The sequence below is a fragment of the Mobula hypostoma genome, chromosome 17 (assembly GCF_963921235.1).
Source record: "Mobula hypostoma chromosome 17, sMobHyp1.1, whole genome shotgun sequence".
Lineage (NCBI taxonomy): Eukaryota > Metazoa > Chordata > Chondrichthyes > Myliobatiformes > Myliobatidae > Mobula > Mobula hypostoma.
In genome coordinates this window covers 56,662,275-56,680,912 of record NC_086113.1, presented here as the reverse complement: position 1 = coordinate 56,680,912, position 18,638 = coordinate 56,662,275, and the positions used below count along the sequence as shown (strand labels likewise).

At 41.1% G+C, this 18,638-nt stretch overlaps 1 protein-coding gene across 1 annotated transcript; it reads right to left on the bottom strand.

Annotated features, from left to right (window-relative positions):
• Window positions 1-1,617: 1,617 nt before the first annotated feature.
• Window positions 1,618-18,381, bottom strand: LOC134357747 (E3 ubiquitin-protein ligase MYLIP-like). Its single transcript, XM_063069375.1, has 7 exons — window positions 18,009-18,381; window positions 17,415-17,605; window positions 12,198-12,383; window positions 11,322-11,519; window positions 9,939-10,100; window positions 9,186-9,606; window positions 1,618-2,747 (listed from the first exon to the last, which is right to left on the bottom strand). The coding sequence occupies exons 1-7, from the start codon at window positions 18,093-18,095 to the stop codon at window positions 2,658-2,660; spliced, it is 1,335 nt and encodes a 444-aa protein (XP_062925445.1). The 5' UTR covers window positions 18,096-18,381; the 3' UTR covers window positions 1,618-2,657.
• Window positions 18,382-18,638: the final 257 nt, after the last annotated feature.

The following is an 18,638-nucleotide window of genomic DNA, read 5'->3' as shown; positions in this document are numbered from 1 at the left end:
AATGTCCCACAGTGGTAAAGAGAAAAACTTATTACAGATGGATAAATTGCAGCAAACTGTCTAAAGATAGCTGCCTCTCCTCAGGCTTATTTTGAGCCTTGCTGGAATATGGCGAGCTTTCACAGACAAGGGAGAAAGCAGGGGGAGGTTCCAAACCTGCAACTGGAAGTGTTTTAACAAAGCTATCACACAATTGGTTTCTCAACTGTGGAAAGGGAAGAGGTAAAGGGCAGCTATCACACGAGTAACTGTGGGGATGGGGTAGTGTGAATGCAGAAACTTTCTTCTTTAGGACACTTACATCGTGACCCAAATTCAGTAGAACCAGCATGAGCATCTGCAGGCCTGAAAAGGTTCTAAACTATTCTAGTTATTCCAGTTGAGTATTAGGGTTGTTGCAGGCAATATGGGAAATATGACAAATTAAAAAGGGATTTTTGCAATAGACCCCCAGGCCATGAGAACAGCTGCAATTAAAAGTACTGGCTGTATAAACTTGTTAGCTTACACACATAACCCAAATTAGATGAAGATAATCTTTCATGATGTAAACACATCATCTAAGTCAAACATGAAATAACAAGCATTAGAGCATGGATAACCCAAGGTCAGGCTAGATGGAGCCAAGATAATCATTAAATAGCACCAGTTCCTTTGAGCTATCATCCAGTAAGGACCAGTTAAGAGCCTACAGCCAAACTATTTTAATATTCCACCCCTCCCTCAAACCTCCAAGTTTATAGTTTCTTGGGAGCCACAACGTTGTTCACTGCTTCTTATTTAGAATAATTAGGACAAGTAAAATATGCACCCTTAAAGTTTGTGTTCAACTACATCAAGTACTGAGTGTGTTTCTGGTCAACATGGAAAGAGTGCAGCTTAGATTCAGCAGAATACCACCTATCAGAACCCCTCCAGAGAAAAAATAATCACAAAACTAATCAGAGAGCAGGCAGGTCATGCTCTCTTGTTACTGTGATCAGGTAGAACGTACAAGAGCCTCAGGACTTGCACCACCAGATTCACCAACAGTTACTACCCCTCAGCCATCAAGGCTCTAGAATAAAAGGATATAACTACACTCACTTGCCCCATCATTGAAAAGTTCCTACAACCAATGGTCTCACTTTAAGGACTTGTGTTCTCGTTATCTATTGCTATTTATTTATATTTGCATTTGCACAGTTAGTCGTCATTTGCACTCCAGTTGATCTTTCATTGATCCTGTTGTAGTTACTATTCTGTAGAATTGTTAAGTACACCCACAAGAAAATGAATCTTAGGGTTGTATAGTGACATTTTTTATATTATACACACACTGAATTTTAAATTCCTATTTTCCTTATTGCTCTTGCACTCAGCATGTTTGCTGACATTTTACTATGCTGTAAATGTAACTATACTACCCTTCAATGCACTGGCACTAGTGTCCAGCGTCTGGAGTCAAAAGGCAGTACAATATCAATGGATGTGGTTTTAGACCTTCAAACTTTTGATCTAATTTAAAGTGTGCCAGGTGGCCAATACTGCCAAGATTCTGGTTTCTCATAGTACTACAATCAGTTCTATTACTCATTAAACATATATATCATGAATGATACAAAATTCTTTTATTAATACATTTTAAAAGGAATATAAAAGGAGTTAAATCTAGCTTAGACAATGTTTTGTTTCAAATGGAAATAAATCTAATTTATACAAAGTGAAAAAATAGATGCCCCTTTGAAGAGGGAATGTGCTAACATGACAGTCAATGATATAATTTTAAAGTCAAAACATCTGTGCAAAGAACCTGATCTGTACATAAACAGATGGTGTCTCTCATTGCTGCTACATTAAGGCAACCCTATGAACAATACATTTGGAATTCCTTAATAAAGTGACATTTTTATGCTTAGCTTTAAAGCAGCTAGAATTGCACACAAATTGGTCATTTAGCAAGTCTTTGCATCTGTAAAGATTCTACTGACCATACACTCGAGGTATAAATATCCAGTAATCAAACCAGAACAATTCTACACTTGCTTTCATATTTGAAATTTGTCACAGCTACAAATGTATAACCACTGCAATTGCATATTTTAGAATTAAAAGGACCTTTTCTGTTGTAGACACCCAAGATCAGAATCATCTAAATGTTTAAATACGTTTTTCACCTTGCAATTGACTTTAGAAAGATGAATAAAGCTATTATACACTCCAAAGGATTCTGCTCCATTGCACCAATGTTGCTAAATTGAGCTATTACACTTGAACTACAAACCAAAAAAGTTAAAATCTTAAAAAAAGATCAACACAATAAAAGCTCTAATGTCATGGATGGGTATCCACCAAATAAAGAACTGACCAGGCAGTGTCCTTGTTACAAAATCTTCAAATTACATGCCACTACTGCAGCAGCATCAGGTCAACTGAACAAAGAAAAGCAATTGCAATGCAAGGGTTTTAAAGGTGGCTAGTCTGTTAATACCATCTGTGACAGAAGTTCCAGTCCCTTGGATCATTTTTCTGCGAGCCTTGACAAACTTCCAAAACGCCAGGAAATGCAAACACAAACAAGCTGTTATATTTGCACTGGAGAAACTTGGGAGCGTTTTATGTCTTCTTCTGTAGTGTTAGCTTCAAAATCAAAGGTGCTGAACAGTCTCCAAATTTGTTCAAATTACAGTGAGGTTGAGTAGACTGGCACACGTGGGCAGGAACACATGTTGAACATGATCAATTTCAGAACGACAAACTGGACAAGCCTATGAAAAATAATAGCAGTTATACTTTACTGAATAGTTCAGAAGATAAAGTGTAAAACACTAAAGATGTGAAGCAAATATTTTCAGAGAAACAATATGGAAAAACTTAAAATCCACAATTTACTAAGGATTTCCAGTTTCCTATAGTACTGGTAAAAGTCTTAAGCACCCTATATTAAATTTTCTGTTAAACATTTAATTTTGTTTTTTGCATTAGTGTTTAGTAGTGTTTAGCAAATTTTGGATTTCCCAAAAATTAACTGTAGAATTGAGAACTTTTTTTGTATTTTGTTTGAAGTAACATATTAAGCAATAGACCACTTTTCAAGTAAAAAGTTGATAACTTTGTAGATATATAGCCCAGTGCCTGATTAAACAAACAGAGTGCTAATGATCAATGACATAATGAGTTGAATGAACTAAACTGATTAACTGAAACAGAAATGGGTGTAGAAGGAATTAAACTTGAACAACAACCAAACTAGAAGGCAGTTGTGACAGTTTAATGCTCAAATAATCAATTCTTACACCATGGCAAGAGTGAGTACAGCAACAAAACACAAGGTGTCACCTTGCATCAGCAAGGTCTCACACAAGCAGAAATTTTGTGGCAGACAGGAGTTTCAAGATGTGCTGTCCAAGCTCATTTAGAAGCACAAAGAAACTAAGGACCAGAAATGCGGTGGTTGATCACAGAAATTGAGTGTAGCAGATGACAGATACATTAAACTGACATCACTCCTAAATCAGAAGTCCAGTACCGCGATCCGCTGAACTCAGAAACCACTGCAACCCAAATACGCCTCTCTGCAGTCCGGAGAAGTCATGTCAGAAGTCTTCATGGGAGCTGCTGCCAAAAAGGCACTCCTCTGAAGTAAAAATAAAGCCAAGAGACTCATCTATGTACAAAAACACAAGGACTGGTGTGCTGAACTATGGCAGCAAGCGCTCTGGACTGGCAAGTCAAGATTTGAAATTCTTGGCTCAAACAGGAGGCAGTTTGTCTGTAAAAGAGCTGGACAGCGCTACATGGCTGAGTGTCTGCAGCCAACAGCAAGCATGGTGGAGGTTCCCTACAGGCTTGAGGCCGCATTTCTACATATGGCATTGGTGATCTGGTGAGAATTAATGGAATCATCAATGCTGGGAAGAACAAACAGATTAACATCAATCTCACAATACCATCAGGGAGATACCTGATCGGTTCCCAACTTCATCCTGCAGGACAATGGCCCTTTATTGATGCCTTGCTACATGCTTGAGTGCTCAGTGGAGGCCGACGATGCTTTTTTGCTGGTGTGGGGGGGGGGGGTCATTGCCTTGCAGCTGCTTGTGTGTGGAGGGGGAGATGGGGTTCTAATGTTTAACTGTCATTCATTCTTTGGGGCACTCCTGTTTTTGTGGATGTTTGCAAAGAAAAAGAATTCCAGCTTGTATATTGTACATGTTTCTCTGACATTAAATGTACCTATTGAATACATGCCAAGGTCATAAAGAACAATCTTCAGCGTAAAGAAAAAGGAGTCCTGAAACAGATGGTATGGCATCCAGAGCCCTGATCCCTGGAGAGAAGCAAGCAAAACTTGCTACTGTGTCCAGTTCTGGTTGCCTCACTATAGGAAGGATGTGGAAGCATTGGAAAGGGTACAGACGAGATTTACCAGGATGCTGCCTGGTTTAGAGAGTATGCATTATGATCAGAGATTAAGGGAGCTAGGGCTTTACTCTTTGGAGAGGAGGATGAGAGGAGATATGATAGAGGCATACACGATACTAAGAGGAATAGATAGAGTGGACAGCCAGGGCACCACTGCTCAAGAGGACATGGCTTTAAGGTAAGGGGTGGGAAGTTCAAGGGGGATATTAGAGGAAGGTTATTTTTAACTCAGGAGTGGTTGGTGCATGGAATGCACTGAGTCAGTGGTGGAAACTAGTAAAATTTAAGAGACAGGTATATGGAGAAATTTAAGGTGGGGGGTTATATGGGAGGTAGAGTTTAAGGGTCGGCACAACATTGCGGGCCGAAGGGCTTGTACTGTGCTGTATTATTCTGTTCTTTGAAACAGCTAAAGTCTGCAGAAGAAATATGGTATGTTCTCCAAGGTGCTTGGAACAACCTACCAGCCGATTTTCTTCTAAAACTGCACTACAGTATATCTGAGAGAATTGATACAGTTTGAAAGACCTTTAAAGGGTGGTCACACCAAATATTAATTTATTTTTTTTACTGTTTATTGCTCTTTATAGTTTTGATATTTAGAAACTTTTCCTTTTGAAAGCAAAAGTACTGTTAGTACTTTTATATTTGTGTGCTGTAGCACTTTTTATTTGCAGTTATTTTATAAGTAACACTATTCTTTGCATTTCTGGTTAGATGCTAACTGCATTTCATTGGCAGTGTATCTGTACTTGGCACAATGTCGAATCTAATCTAAACTTAACAGAATTTTTACAGTGTGCTAAGATTTTTGCACATGACCTATGAAAGTTGGTGTTGTTGCTTAGGTTTTTTCAATGCCCAAAGCATTTCTACTTCCTACCACACTACCCATCACCGCTGCCTGATATAATACCACCAAGTACTGCATTCATTCACTACAACTTGATAAAAGTATGTCCAATTATAATAGTTAGAACTCTTTCCTGGGACTATCTGCTGGATTTGACTCAGAATAGCACTCTTGATGGTTGCACCTCTAGTAACAGCAAATACTCTTTCCCTTATTGTTAATTCCTCATGCAATAGAATTATACAACCTAGCTGCAGAAAATATCAAAATGAGATCTGAACAAATTACATTGCGGATTTAGTCTAATAGCTACAGGTATGATTCCAAGCGACTGCAAAGTTTCTGTTGTTTCATTACAAGGCCAATTTGTTATAGACCAGTAACTACAACATGCATACCAGGCATGAGGTTAGAAGCAAAATAAAGCACAATTGAGTGAAGAATAAACTAAATCAAGAACAATGAGTAACAAATTGTAATGGGAATGTTGTGTCTGTTCAATCTGAATCAAAGATCACAGTCATCGAAGGGATCAAATTTGGTGTGCCATACACTATAAAATCACGATGTTTGAGAAGGCAGGAGTTCATGGGTTTGAGGAGGAATGTAAATTGACAACTGGGTGAGTAGGCCAGTGTTAATGCAATCACCCCTAAACAGCTAGTGGATAAACTGTCCTTGTTGTCTCTGAACATCTCTGTAACGATCTTGGGACTTCCTGTCAGATAGGCCACAATCAGTCTGTGTTGGCAGACACATCTCAGCTCCATCACACTGAACACCAGCACCCACCGGGTGTGCATGCTGAGCCCGATGCTGTTGACACATGACTGCACCACTAAATCCAGCTCAAACTGATGACACAACTTTGGTTAGTCTCATCAATGACAACGTGATGACATACTAAAGAGGTAGAGTGGCTGGTGGAATGGTGCAAGCACAACTTTGAGTCTCAACATGAACAAGACCAAAGAGATGAACCACCATTTGGTATGGGAATTGAAAGACATCTGACTGCAAGCCTCCACAAAGGATTGTGAGGACTGAGGAGATCTTCGGGTGTCTCTTCAGAGATACTGATCTGGACCACTGCATATGCAGAATTCAGAAGAATGAGAGATCATAGAAACATAAAATTATGAAACAGATAGATAAAAGAGGCAGGAAAGTTTTTTCCACTGGTAGGTGAGACTAGAAATAGGGGACATAGCCTCAAGATTCAGAGTAGATTTAGGACTGAGAGGAGGAACTGCTTTTTCCAGAGTGGTGAATCTGTGGAATTCGCTGCCCAATGAAGCAGTGGGGGCTACTTCAGTAAATATATACAAGACAAAGTTGGATAGATTTTTGCATAGTAGGAGAAATTAAGGGTTGTGAGGAAAAGGCAAGCAGGTGGAGATGAGTCCATGGCCAGATCGGCCATGTTCTTGTTGAATGGCGTAGCAGGTTCAATGGGCCAGATAGCCGATTCCTGCTCCCATTTCTTATGTTCACAGCTCTTGGCATTGTCAATGACTCCTCCCCATCTATTCAACAGCCTCTTTAACTTCCCCCCTCCCCCTGACCATCAATCAGGAGGTACAACCTTAAGACTGTTAGAATGGGGAAGTTGATTGAATTCCCTGCCGTCGCCTAGATGTCATCATTTATAAAGTGCTAGTAGTGTTTTACTATTTACTTTTAAAATTTGTTATAAATGCACATACTTGTGGCAACATTACTTGTGTCGTACAAGTTATATCCACTGTGCAGCTTGGTCATGGAGGAACGTTGTCTCATTTGGTAGTATACATGAGTATGGTTGAATTACAAACTGAATTTCAGCTACAGCAAAAGGCACCATAGTCAGTTAGTGTTCTTAGGTGGCTGGAGTGTTCGATGCCCTTGTCCTGCACAGCTCAGTACGAGGTCCTTTGAGTGCAATTTGGCAGCATGCTGATCACGTAAAGTTTCCCAGACTCCAGAAATACAGTTTTTCAGGTCATGAGAAGTGAGTGGATTTGAATTGTGGAGATGGTGTCAGGAAATACCTTTATCTTGTGCTTAGAGAGCAAATGTAATACAAGATTGGCACAATAAAAGTGCCAATAGTGATCTTGGAATGAGTGTCTGTAAATCCCTGAAGTCAAGGTGGAGAAAGCAGTTACAGAAACATACAGAACATTTTTATTCTGTGTGTCAGTTAATAAAAGGAAAGAAGCAAATTGCAATTTTGCAGTCCTAGATACTATACTACTGGAAAGATGTGTTATATTTTGGTGTTGTGAGATCTGGAAAACTAGTAATGGAGACCAGTAAGACAGATTGATTACCTGAAACAGAGTGAAGCAGGATTTCAGATGAATAAAATTACAAATGCTAAGACACAGGCAGGAAGGAGTCTCAGAAAATAATGAGGTGAAGGGGAAAGATTCATTAATTTCGAAGTACAAAATATTTTCCCAGCAAGGGTTTGAAATCTGCTTGAAAGCCAGAAATCCTCCCCACGTACACTTGAAGAGGTGCAACATACAGGAATACAAAGTGGGAAAGCTGAAATAAGTGTTTCATTTTTAGTTACCTATGATATCCCAGCTATTCTTCCCAAACCCACACCAGGGAGAAGGACAGCAAGCATAAGCAGACATCATCACCTGCAGGTACCCTGCAAGTCACATCATATTGAGTTGGAAGTATTAAAGCCCTTCACTGATACCCAGTCTAAATCCTGGATCTCACTCAAGTTTTGCAAGAGCATCAAGAGCACCAAAAGGATTAGAAAAGGTTCAATATAGCAGCATGCCACTGGCCACTGTGTTCAGGAGTAATTTGAAATGGGCATTTCTAGGGCATATTCTAGAGTTAGGGTATATAATAAAATATTAATTTCAGCAGCAACCAGTCTTCAGACCAGAATGTGGATTGCAGATTGAATTTAAAATGCAGCTTTGAACAATAGTCTTCCTGGAGCTGCAGACAGGGGCTGATCACCTGAGATGTCTGCATATGCATGAATGTAGCCAGAGAGACTATGGGGATTAACATTGATTTTGGGTGTCTGGAGGGTTGGTTTGAAGGTGGAGGAGTTTGGAAATTATTTGTAATTAGAAGTGTGGATACATTGTAACTATAGAATTGTTCTGTTGTTACCTTTGATACAAAAATGTCGTGTAATACTAGGTCAGGCAGGCCGCTTCCTCCAAGAGTGTCTCAAGTATGATGCCTTCTGAAGAAAGACTTCTATATCTACCAGCTTCAGTGTCTCTCCAGTGACTTTATTCACAGTCACAACATTAGGGGCTTGTCTGGGATATGTTCATATCCCATCGTGTAGCCAGCAATCTCAGCAGTCGAAATTGGTAAGTATTTATTTATTTTTAGAAGGTTAGTACTCACACTTAGATCTGTTCAGGTCAGTGACCATGGATCATGAAGTATCACAAACAGTGGAGAACTGAACAAGTAGATATAAAAGCAGTGTTGTTATGTGTGTTTATGCAAAAGACCAGACACTTAATTTGGTGAAACAGGGCCATCAGTTGTGAAGGGTGGTTACTGACCAGGACACTAGTGGGATGCGTACATACTCGTTCAAGGAACTGTATTGTAGCAGACTCGTTTGCGAGTGCATTTTCAGAACAAGTCTGTAACCTTGGTGTAACAACTCTAAATACAAAGGAATACACCCTATCTGAATTAATTACTGACTTTGCTTGTGACACTGATCATGAAAACAAAACAAAGAGAAAGTGGGTGGACAGTGTGGTGAAGAATGAGGACAAGCTTAAAAAGATGTTAGCCATAAATCTGCCAGTACACCAGTACAACACTGGAATATTTTTTAAAAGAAACAAAGGGGGCAGGCACAAGACTCATAGTGACTAACACCAAAGAAGATAGGCACAACCACTAAAGTATTTCACTGAAATTGAAGTCAAGTGAAAATTACCTGCAGTTGACTAGCACAAGTATCACAGCAAACCATGTGCCCACAGGGACAGAAGGCTGTATTAATCTCTTCACCACAACAGACCATGCACAATAGTGCTTCTTTTAGCTTTCTAAGCTTCTCTTGGAGAATCTGGCTTTGCTGACAGCTTAGTCCTTCACAATTATTACAGTTCAGTTCAAGGTCTGAAGACTTAAGTGGAGAATTCTGGCCATCTTGATCACTGCTTGGAACAAAGTCTACAATGCCAGCATTATATAAAGCCCTTCGCGTATGGTCGTAAACCTCCTTGGACGTGCGTTTGATGTCAAAAACATATTTCTTGCCAAGATTGATGTTTTCATTGAGAAATAAAGAGGCAAGATGGCCCTTGAAATCTCTACTATACTGCATCATGACAGCGTTTGTGACAGTGTCACACCTGAAAAGCAATTAAATTCCAGAAATTAAAAAAAAATATTCTTTTGAAAGTGGCACAGTCATACCAGAAAGTAGTCCAGGGCATCAAATTACAGTTTCATGAAGTGTCCTTTAATATATTTCAATCCACAAAAAATATTCATAGGTTTCTTTGCCAATTAAATAGCTGAGCTGAGCATCTGAATTTCAGCAAACCAAACATATTGCAACAGCAATACACACTTCAGAAAGATCACTGACAACAATCAACTACAAAACGTGCAAAAGTGCCACAGGGAAAAAAAAATCAAACTACAGGGAATACTTGATACAAGAGTGTGACAGAAATCTTACCTATAAAACGCATGGGTTTCAGTTATTGCACGGTAAAGGGCACTTGCTGCTCTGGTGCTGATCAGTTTCAGCATTAACACGACACTGCCCAAATCCTTGGTGATGGTTAGGTAAACATTTTTCCCAGATTGGGTTGCCATCTGGATAACTGGATATGAAATCCTGCAAGATCAATACAAATGATCAAATATGCTTGGTGAAACTCATTTAAATTCAGGGATTATAATGAAAGCAAAAAGATTTTAGTATATACTATTACATTAAACTTCAGTACAAATTCAGATACTGCAACATGTTTCTGCATTATTTCCAGGAAAATTAACAACAGGAAATTGATTCAAAACAGTTAGTTATGCAATAGGTCTAGCATGGGCATGGGAGTTTAAAATATGTGCTAATCAAAATGACTCAAGGTTGAAAATTTGAAAAATCTGTAAATACTCTAGACTACCACAGAATTACCAATTTAAAAAATCATGGTCCTTCAGTTTCTAACTTTAGCATGTGTTTTTATTTCTACACTGTAATGGTTAACTGATTGCTCAAGGATTTACATCTTCTCTAATTCTGAATCTGCCAGAATTTTTTCATGTATTAGCTGACAAAACTACAGCCCAACCCTTTACCGTTGTGGCAAAAAAGAAAATATGCAGTGATTGCTTCTTTAAGTAAACCAAGGATGACAGAAGTCTGGAGAAGAATAGATTGACTAAGTCAATAAACAAAAGGTTGACAGATGGAAGGATGATCAAAGGAAATGCAATTAAATACTTCTATTCCAGCAACCTGGTCTTTATTGCAAGCAGGGTGGAGTATAAGAATAAGGAAGTCTGGAAGCGACAGGCTATACACTGGGGCTCTTGGTAACCAAAAAGAGTACAGACACTTGAGGGAATTTCTTATTGACATGAGGCTGTCAGTCTTTAGGAATTTCATATTTGCAGCTGCAGATGCCAAATTGAACATTCCAGGCCAGACCTCAGAAGATAAATCAATGACACTGAAGCAGAGGACCATGGGGTCTGCCATATTAGATTGCTTAATAGATAACAACCATAGATGACAGCAAGAGGCAAATCCACACCACAAGATTGCTCTACATACTGCATAAAGCAAGCCATTAATCTCCTCTACAACCACATTTCTACAGCGCTCATGAAGATACCATCTCAGACAGCAGGTGGAAACTATCATGGTCACCTTAGTCCCCAGTTACTAAACCACTGGATAGAGCCTAAAACTTAGATTACATAGTAGATCATCAACAGTCAATGTCACCTTTTTGCATCAACATTACAAGTTTAAGATAGTTTAAGCAGCAGGCTCAAAGGGCCAAATGGCCTAATTTTGTTCCTATGCCTTATGGTCAAAGACACCATTTACCTGTTAATTAGAGTTAAGTCTTCTTTGCAGACAGATATATCATTTGGCCCCACACCAATTACCATCTTTTGTCCATCTCCATCTTTTACAGGATGCCACTCCACACCATAGTGCTCTAACGTACATGCAATCTGTAGAACTTGATATTCCGCTGTACATCGACTCATTCCTTCCAAACCCTTGTGCTTGGCAACAATACTGTTGAAGAGAGCAGCGTTTGAAAACATGGTCAAGTGCTGTGATATACAATGGGGGGGGGGGTGGTGGGGGGGCAGGGAGAGAGGAAATAGGCAAAATTAAAACTAAAAACTGAAATTAACCTATTAAAAAGCTTGGACCAAAACCTTCCCTTAAAATGTGCTCTCATCTACTACTAACTTTGTCTATTTCAGAATTTTCAACGCTCTACTCAAGACCACAAGAAACTGTAAAGAGTTGTGAACACAGCACACCTCCCTCACATGGACCGTCCACAATTCACTGCCTCAACATAATCAAAGACCCCATTCACCCCTTACAATCTCTTCTCCCCCTCCCATCAAACAGAAGATACAAACATGCACCACCAAACTCAATTACCATTCTGACTCAATCTACTTATCATGGCCCTTGCCTGCCTGCACTGCACTTTCTTTGCAATGGTATATTTTGTTACTGCTCTTCTACCTCAATATACTGATATAGTGAAATGATTTGTATGGATAGCATGCACATATTTTCCACTTTACCTCAGTAGATGGGACATTAATGAACCAATTGTCAAGTTGATCAAGGTTAATACTGAAGCCTACAACCTATTACAATAATAAGATTTGTACTTTTATAATCCAATAACTGGGAAAGAGAACCGTATGCAGCTTTCTGCAGTCAACTTGCCTGTTTAAAATGGTAGTGGTCAAGTCATTCGCACAGAGATCTTCATAAGAATACTTGGCAGTGTTTTGGTTGTAGTCTCCAAATTCCACTTGTGCCAGAAGAGCACTCAGTGTCACAGCTTGCTCTGGTGAACACTGTAAGCGCCCCCCTAGGAGGTCATCTTGTACGTGCATAAAGAATTGATGCCTGAAGTTTAGAAAAAAAGAAAAATTCAGTTAACTTTAGCTGTGATGATTCAAGGCAGAATGCAAAATTATTCAGAAGTTAGTTGCAGAATGCTTAAAAGTTAAGAAAATGCTTCCCACAAAGTGATATAGGGTTGAATACAATCTGTCAGACTCAAAATACAAAAGCTTCATTGACATGGACATATTTGATAACAATTCAATTCTTGGAATTACCCCTCTGAAGTTAGAAATACTATTGGTTCTTTACTAATGGAGCACTACACAAGAAATGTTAGTAAGTACAAGGACACTGTACGAGAAGTCCCTGTTCTATAGAAGATCTGGCTTACAAAAATCCAACTTTAATACAAATTCACCCAGACTCTGTTCTCAGAGATATCAAGAACACAACCCAAATATCAATGCCTTCTTCAAACTCTCCGTCAGGGAAGACATTGAACTTTGAGCTACATCCTGTTAGTGCATAGTTAAGCTGCTGACAGTTTACTTGCTGATGAGCACATCAATTCCCCTTGTCACTTCAACTGGGCTGCTTTCAGATATTTGACTTGTTGGAAACAACTCCTACCACCAATGCTGACCTTCCCCTGTCTACTCATTGCAAGTCAGTCCCCAAGGGCAGTCAAGAATTTACTTATTTACAGAAAATACAGTTTATGAACAGTTTTAGGAACATAACCGAGCAATCCCCTGTTTTGTCATTAATTGCTTCACTGAACAGTACATCCAACTTCTACTCCAAAGCTGCAGATACATTTAGGAATGGTTAGTAGGATTTGAGTGAGAAAAATGGAAATGAACTGAAATATGGACACTTATTTTAAACTATTGTGCAAACACTGGAAGACAAATTTCTGCATTAAAACATTACACCCATCTCTTCCCTGCTTCCTTCTTAATCCCTCCACCCCACCCACCCATCTTCCCCCTCACATGGTCTCAGCCATCACCTGCCAGCTTGTACTTCTTCCCCTCCCGTCCTCATTCTGGTTTCTGTCCCTCTTCCAGTTCTGACAGAGTCTCAGCCGAAATGTCAACAGTTCATTCCCCACCGTAGATGTTGCCCAACTTGCCATGTTCCTCCAGCATTGTGTGTTGCTCAACATTTCCAGCATCTGCAGAATCTCTAGTGACAGTGTTCTTTAATCACCAAATCCAGCTGCTAAACTCAGCTAGTAGCACAACTAAATTAGCAAACTTATCTGTCAAGGCCTGCTCAGTTAGATAACCAAGTTCTACTCCACAAGACTTCAGTAATTGAAACTTGGTCTGCTCAGTTTTTGATGAAAAAACAAATTTCATTCTAACAGCATGGCACTCATTTGGACCTGACCCTAGAGCGAGCAAACATCCCCTCCAAAAACAAAGTAGCTTGAACTTTCTTAAACTACACAAGAAAACAATCACTATGGAACTTTTAAGAGTTCTACAAAGTTGCCATCAATTATATATTTTTTATATAAAAGCAGGGATGGAAGCAATTTAGCTCCAATTCAGAACGTCCCTTAAGCAAGAACTTACTTACAAATTAGCCCCACCATGCCTGGCTTTGAGTACAAAGATGCAGCATCAAAAGTTCAGCTGCAAACTGATGTTTTTTTAAAAAAAAATGTCCAGTTATTTATGTAAAAAGGCAGCATGGAGGCAGACTGCACAGTTTCTAAGTAGATGGGAAAACAATTTCTATGATGATTTCAAAAAATCCAAGGCTGCTGACAGCAAGAGGCACTGGACAAACACCCAATTAAAATGAAAAGGGCAGCATGATCAGATAAACCCAAAAGGAAATCCACTATAGAGCAAAACAGATGAAAACAAAGGCAAATTTATTAAGATGCTTAATTCAGAAATATGTTGAACACTTCATAAAAAGAGTGCAAAAGTGCAATTGAAGCTGGCATTACATCACTTAGCCAGAGGCTCCGGCACTTCCACAACAACTCAGAGGTAACTCTAGGTCATATGCATACAATGTAAACAGAAGGTTACTGGAGGTCAATCTGCATCACACACCCACAGAAACAAAAGATTGCATAGCCGGATTTAACTTTACAAGCAACAAAGAGACCAGATATACCCATAAAGTAACATACATCATAACGATTTAACATTTAAAGCACTTGAAGACCCACTGATCAATAAATCCATTCCAATGTCAATTGAAATTTAGTGTACAAAAAGTCAAGGCTATGATTTCAAAGAACTTAAAAAGCAATCCAGATACCCAAGTTTTAAAATCCATTTTCACTTTTCTGCATTTAAGAAATCAATACTATAAGAAAATTCTGCTGCACCAATCAACTTAGAGCCAACAATATAGGCCATCTTTGCTGGATAAACTTCTTTCCAGCAACAATGCTTAAGTTACGATCACTATGAGCCTTCAAATAACTACAATAAAAACAATGGAAAATGCTGGAAACATTCAGTGGATGACATAAGAACTGAAGGGAGGAAAATCTGAAGTGGTGTTTCATCTAAAACAACACTCTGCAGACACAAGTACTTTTCTATCTTACCATCTACAGTACCATGATAGCTTTTTTTAAACCTAAACAATGAGGGTAAAATCTAGAAGATAATGCAGAGCAAATCAGTTCTGGAGCAGAAGATAATCTACATTATGGCAATTCACTATTTTCCAAAACAGGGCAAGATGAGAAATCAGTCACAGAAACTTTTGCAGTTCAACCAATTATTTACAAGGGGAAGGGTACAACATTGGCAAGGTTGTTATTACTTCATTTAGCCAGAGGCCACAGCACTTTGAAAATATTGCAGCTCACTTTCAGTCAATAATCTCTACATTTTTTCAGTAAGCTTCTGAATGGTACAAGGAATTAATTACAAGATACATAGAGGATATTATTTGTGACATTAAGAGTCATTGTACAAGTGACCAGAATTGCAATTTCACAGTTGACAGCAACTTGCACTAGTCTTTCTAGTGTGCCCGTATTTCAAGCATAGTTGAACGAGCGTATGCCTCTGACAACATACCCAAACCAAACCAAAAGCCATTGATGAATTAGGAGATTTGTGGTCTAAGGTCTGGATCTATGGCATTCAAGACTGGTGATCTAGAACTATACAAGTCCAGGTATGACCGACAGAAGGGTGACAAAAGCTATTTGGATTGAGACAGAATTGGATGGATGTCAGCCCTGGCAAGGTTTACAGACCATTACTTCCTACAAAGTGAAACTTAATCTTGAATGGCTGTTAAGCTTCACTTGCCGATGAACTGGGGCACATCATTCAGACTCAGAGATAAATCTGTCCATTTCACCAATCAAAGTCGTCCTGTAAATGCCCTTGTATGACCTCTGACCATGCCTTGTTTGTCCTCACCACTGATGCTGCTGTCTTTAGCTTCTGCCTATACACTGGGAGTACAAGTACAGCCAAATGATCGAACTTTCCAAAGTGTCAAGAGTAGCGTTCTTGATGCTGGTATAACAGTGGTCAGGTGTGTTGGCTCCTCCGATTCCTCAGGTGATCTGTTGGTGGCAGTTGTTCAGAGAATTTCGAACTGGTCTGGTTGAAATCTCCCGTAATTATAGGATGTGCAGTTTTGTGCAGGCTGATTATGTTGCGCAGCTCCTTCAATGATTAGTTTTTGTTCTTGAGAGTTGTCCCAAATAAGCAGCTACCCCAATTAACCGATGGCCCAATTAACCGGAATCCACTATATACGATCAACACACATCCAAGTTGCTGGTGAACGCAGCAGGCCAAGCAGCATCTATAGGAAGAGGCGCAGTCGACGTTTCAGGCCGAGACCCTTCGTCAGGACTAACTGAAGGAAGAGTGAGTAAGGGATTTGAAAGCTGGAGGGGGAGGGGGAGATGCAAAATGATAGGAGAAGACAGGAGGGGGAGGGATAGAGCCGAGAGCTGGACAGGTGATAGGCAAAAGGGGATACGAGAGGATCATGGGACAGGAGGCCTAGGGAGAAAGACGGGGGGGGGGTGACCCAGAGGATGGGCAAGAGGTATATTCAGAGGGACAGAGGGAGAAAAAGGAGAGTGAGAGAAAGAATGTGTGCATAAAAAGGAGTAACAGCTGGGGTACGAGGGGGAGGTGGGGCCTAGCGGAAGTTAGAGAAGTCAATGTTCATGCCATCAGGTTGGAGGCTACCCAGACGGAATATAAGGTGTTGTTCCTCCAACCTGAGTGTGGCTTCATCTCTACAGGCCTCCTCTACTGTAGAGATGAAGCCACACTCAGGTTGGAGGAACAACACCTTATATTCCGTCTGGGTAGCCTCCAACCTGATGGCATGAACATTGACTTCTCTAACTTCCGCTAGGCCCCACCTCCCCCTCGTACGCCAGCTGTTACTCCTTTTTATGCACACATTCTTTCTCTCACTCTCCTTTTTCTCCCTCTGAATATACCTCTTGCCCATCCTCTGGGTCACCCCCCCCCCCGTCTTTCTCCCTAGGCCTCCTGTCCCATGATCCTCTCGTATCCCCTTTTGCCTATCACCTGTCCAGCTCTCGGCTCTATCCCTCCCCCTCCTGTCTTCTCCTATCATTTTGCATCTCCCCCTCCAGCTTTCAAATCCCTTACTCACTCTTCCTTCAGTTAGTCCTGACGAAGGGTCTCGGCCTGAAACGTCGACTGCGCCTCTTCCTATAGATGCTGCTTGGCCTGCTGCGTTCACCAGCAACTTTGATGTGTGTTGCTTGAATTTCCAGCATCTGCAGAATTCCTGTTGTTTACCACTATATACGATGATGTGCCGCGAGCACTAGGACCCTGAAGCGGTGTCTGGTTGCAGCGAAAGGACTGGCTCCTACCACAATGACCTACAGTAACATTCCCAACAATGGGGTTACCATCAGTCACTTGTAAACAGTACACAAATTACTACGAAAACTTTGAACAAACGGTAACACGACCAAAAACAAAAACACGCGAAGTAAAAACTTTAATGTACATACATTAAATCAGGAAAAGTTTGCACATTGGAGACTGTAGATGCCAGAATCTCAAACAATGTTTTGAAAAAGTTCACACATACCTAGTTTGTTCCTGCAGCAAGAGATGAGGTTCGACAAAAAATTTAACTCGCAGTTTAAATTTATAAGGTGGCATCCCTTCGATTTGTTGGGAAATCCTGTTTCTCAGGTTGAGCCAGAGGGTTTCCCCTTTGTTCGCGGAGTACTGCAGCCCCAAATAATCGTCCTCTATAATCCCGAGTCTGTGACAAACCTGGCAATGGAGCAAATATGTCGTTTACGGAAATGCAAAACCAAAATAGTGGATCAATACCGGGGCTCTCCTTAAAATAAACTCATTAGTTTTAATTCACAACAGCTTGCACCCCAAATATTAACCACAGCAGAATCTAAGGCAGCAAAATAGAAACAAGAGTAATAAAGCGGCGGTAGCGTTTATTTAGGAAGCTAAACATAAATTAGTAAAAATGCAGACTGTTTTTTTTAAAGTTTTGTCTCCACACTTAAGGAAACACTACACAGTCTGAGTTACCCACCAAATACAAGCAGACCCCACCCGTTCAGACCCGGAGCGGAGAGCCGCGGTCGGCGGCGTGACTGGGACGGAATCCCCACACCACCCCAGGGAAGGAGGAGGGGGTGGCCGATGCCCTCACCTGCTTCAGGCAGTCCTCGCCGTTGGCTTTGGGATCGACTTCCACCTCCATCACTACGGAGTCGGGCCTGGTCACGTAGCACAACATCGCGGCCAGCCTCGGATCGCTCGCCGCTACCTCCCCTACGCTGGCGCGGCGCTGCTAAAGCCCCGGCAGCTGCTCACGGGCATCCAGGCCCCGACTGCCCCCTGGATTTCACAGCCAGGCCTTTCCTCTCCGACCTCTCGCTTCTCCACCACCTTATCCCGTAGCCCGGCCCTCCCGCTAGCGTAGCCGCCGCCGTCGTCGCGCTCCCTGACCCCCCGCTAACGCACTCTCCGACCGCAGCCTAACACAACTCAACCTCCGGCCCCTCCACCGGCTCTGTCCGCGCGCCTCCTCGTTCCCTTGGCAAATACTCGCCGTGACGTCACCCGCGGCCCGCTCAGCCAATCGGAAGCGCTAGCCGTTTCTCCCTGCCCAATCGGGAGCTTCCTCCATCGCGAGCTCCAGGGGAGCAGCTGATGCGGGGGGCGGGGGAGGAGCATGAGGCGTGGGGTTTGATCGGGGGTTGGGGGGGGTCAGACGGTCGGTGCAAGGTCTCTGCTCCTCGGGACTTGCCTGCGATAGTGGTAACTGCCCCCCTCCCTT

Bases quoted from the DNA above. Each gene is read 5' to 3' on its own strand.
- LOC134357747 (XM_063069375.1), bottom strand. From the start codon at position 18,095: ATGTTGTGCTACGTGACCAGGCCCGACTCCGTAGTGATGGAGGTGGAA. The intron at 17,606-18,008 runs GTGAGGGCATCG...CTCCATTGCCAG, and splicing joins GCGAGGACTGCCTGAAGCAG to GTTTGTCACAGACTCGGGAT. The intron at 9,607-9,938 runs GTAAGATTTCTG...ATTGCTTTTCAG, and splicing joins GAAACCCATGCGTTTTATAG to GTGTGACACTGTCACAAACG.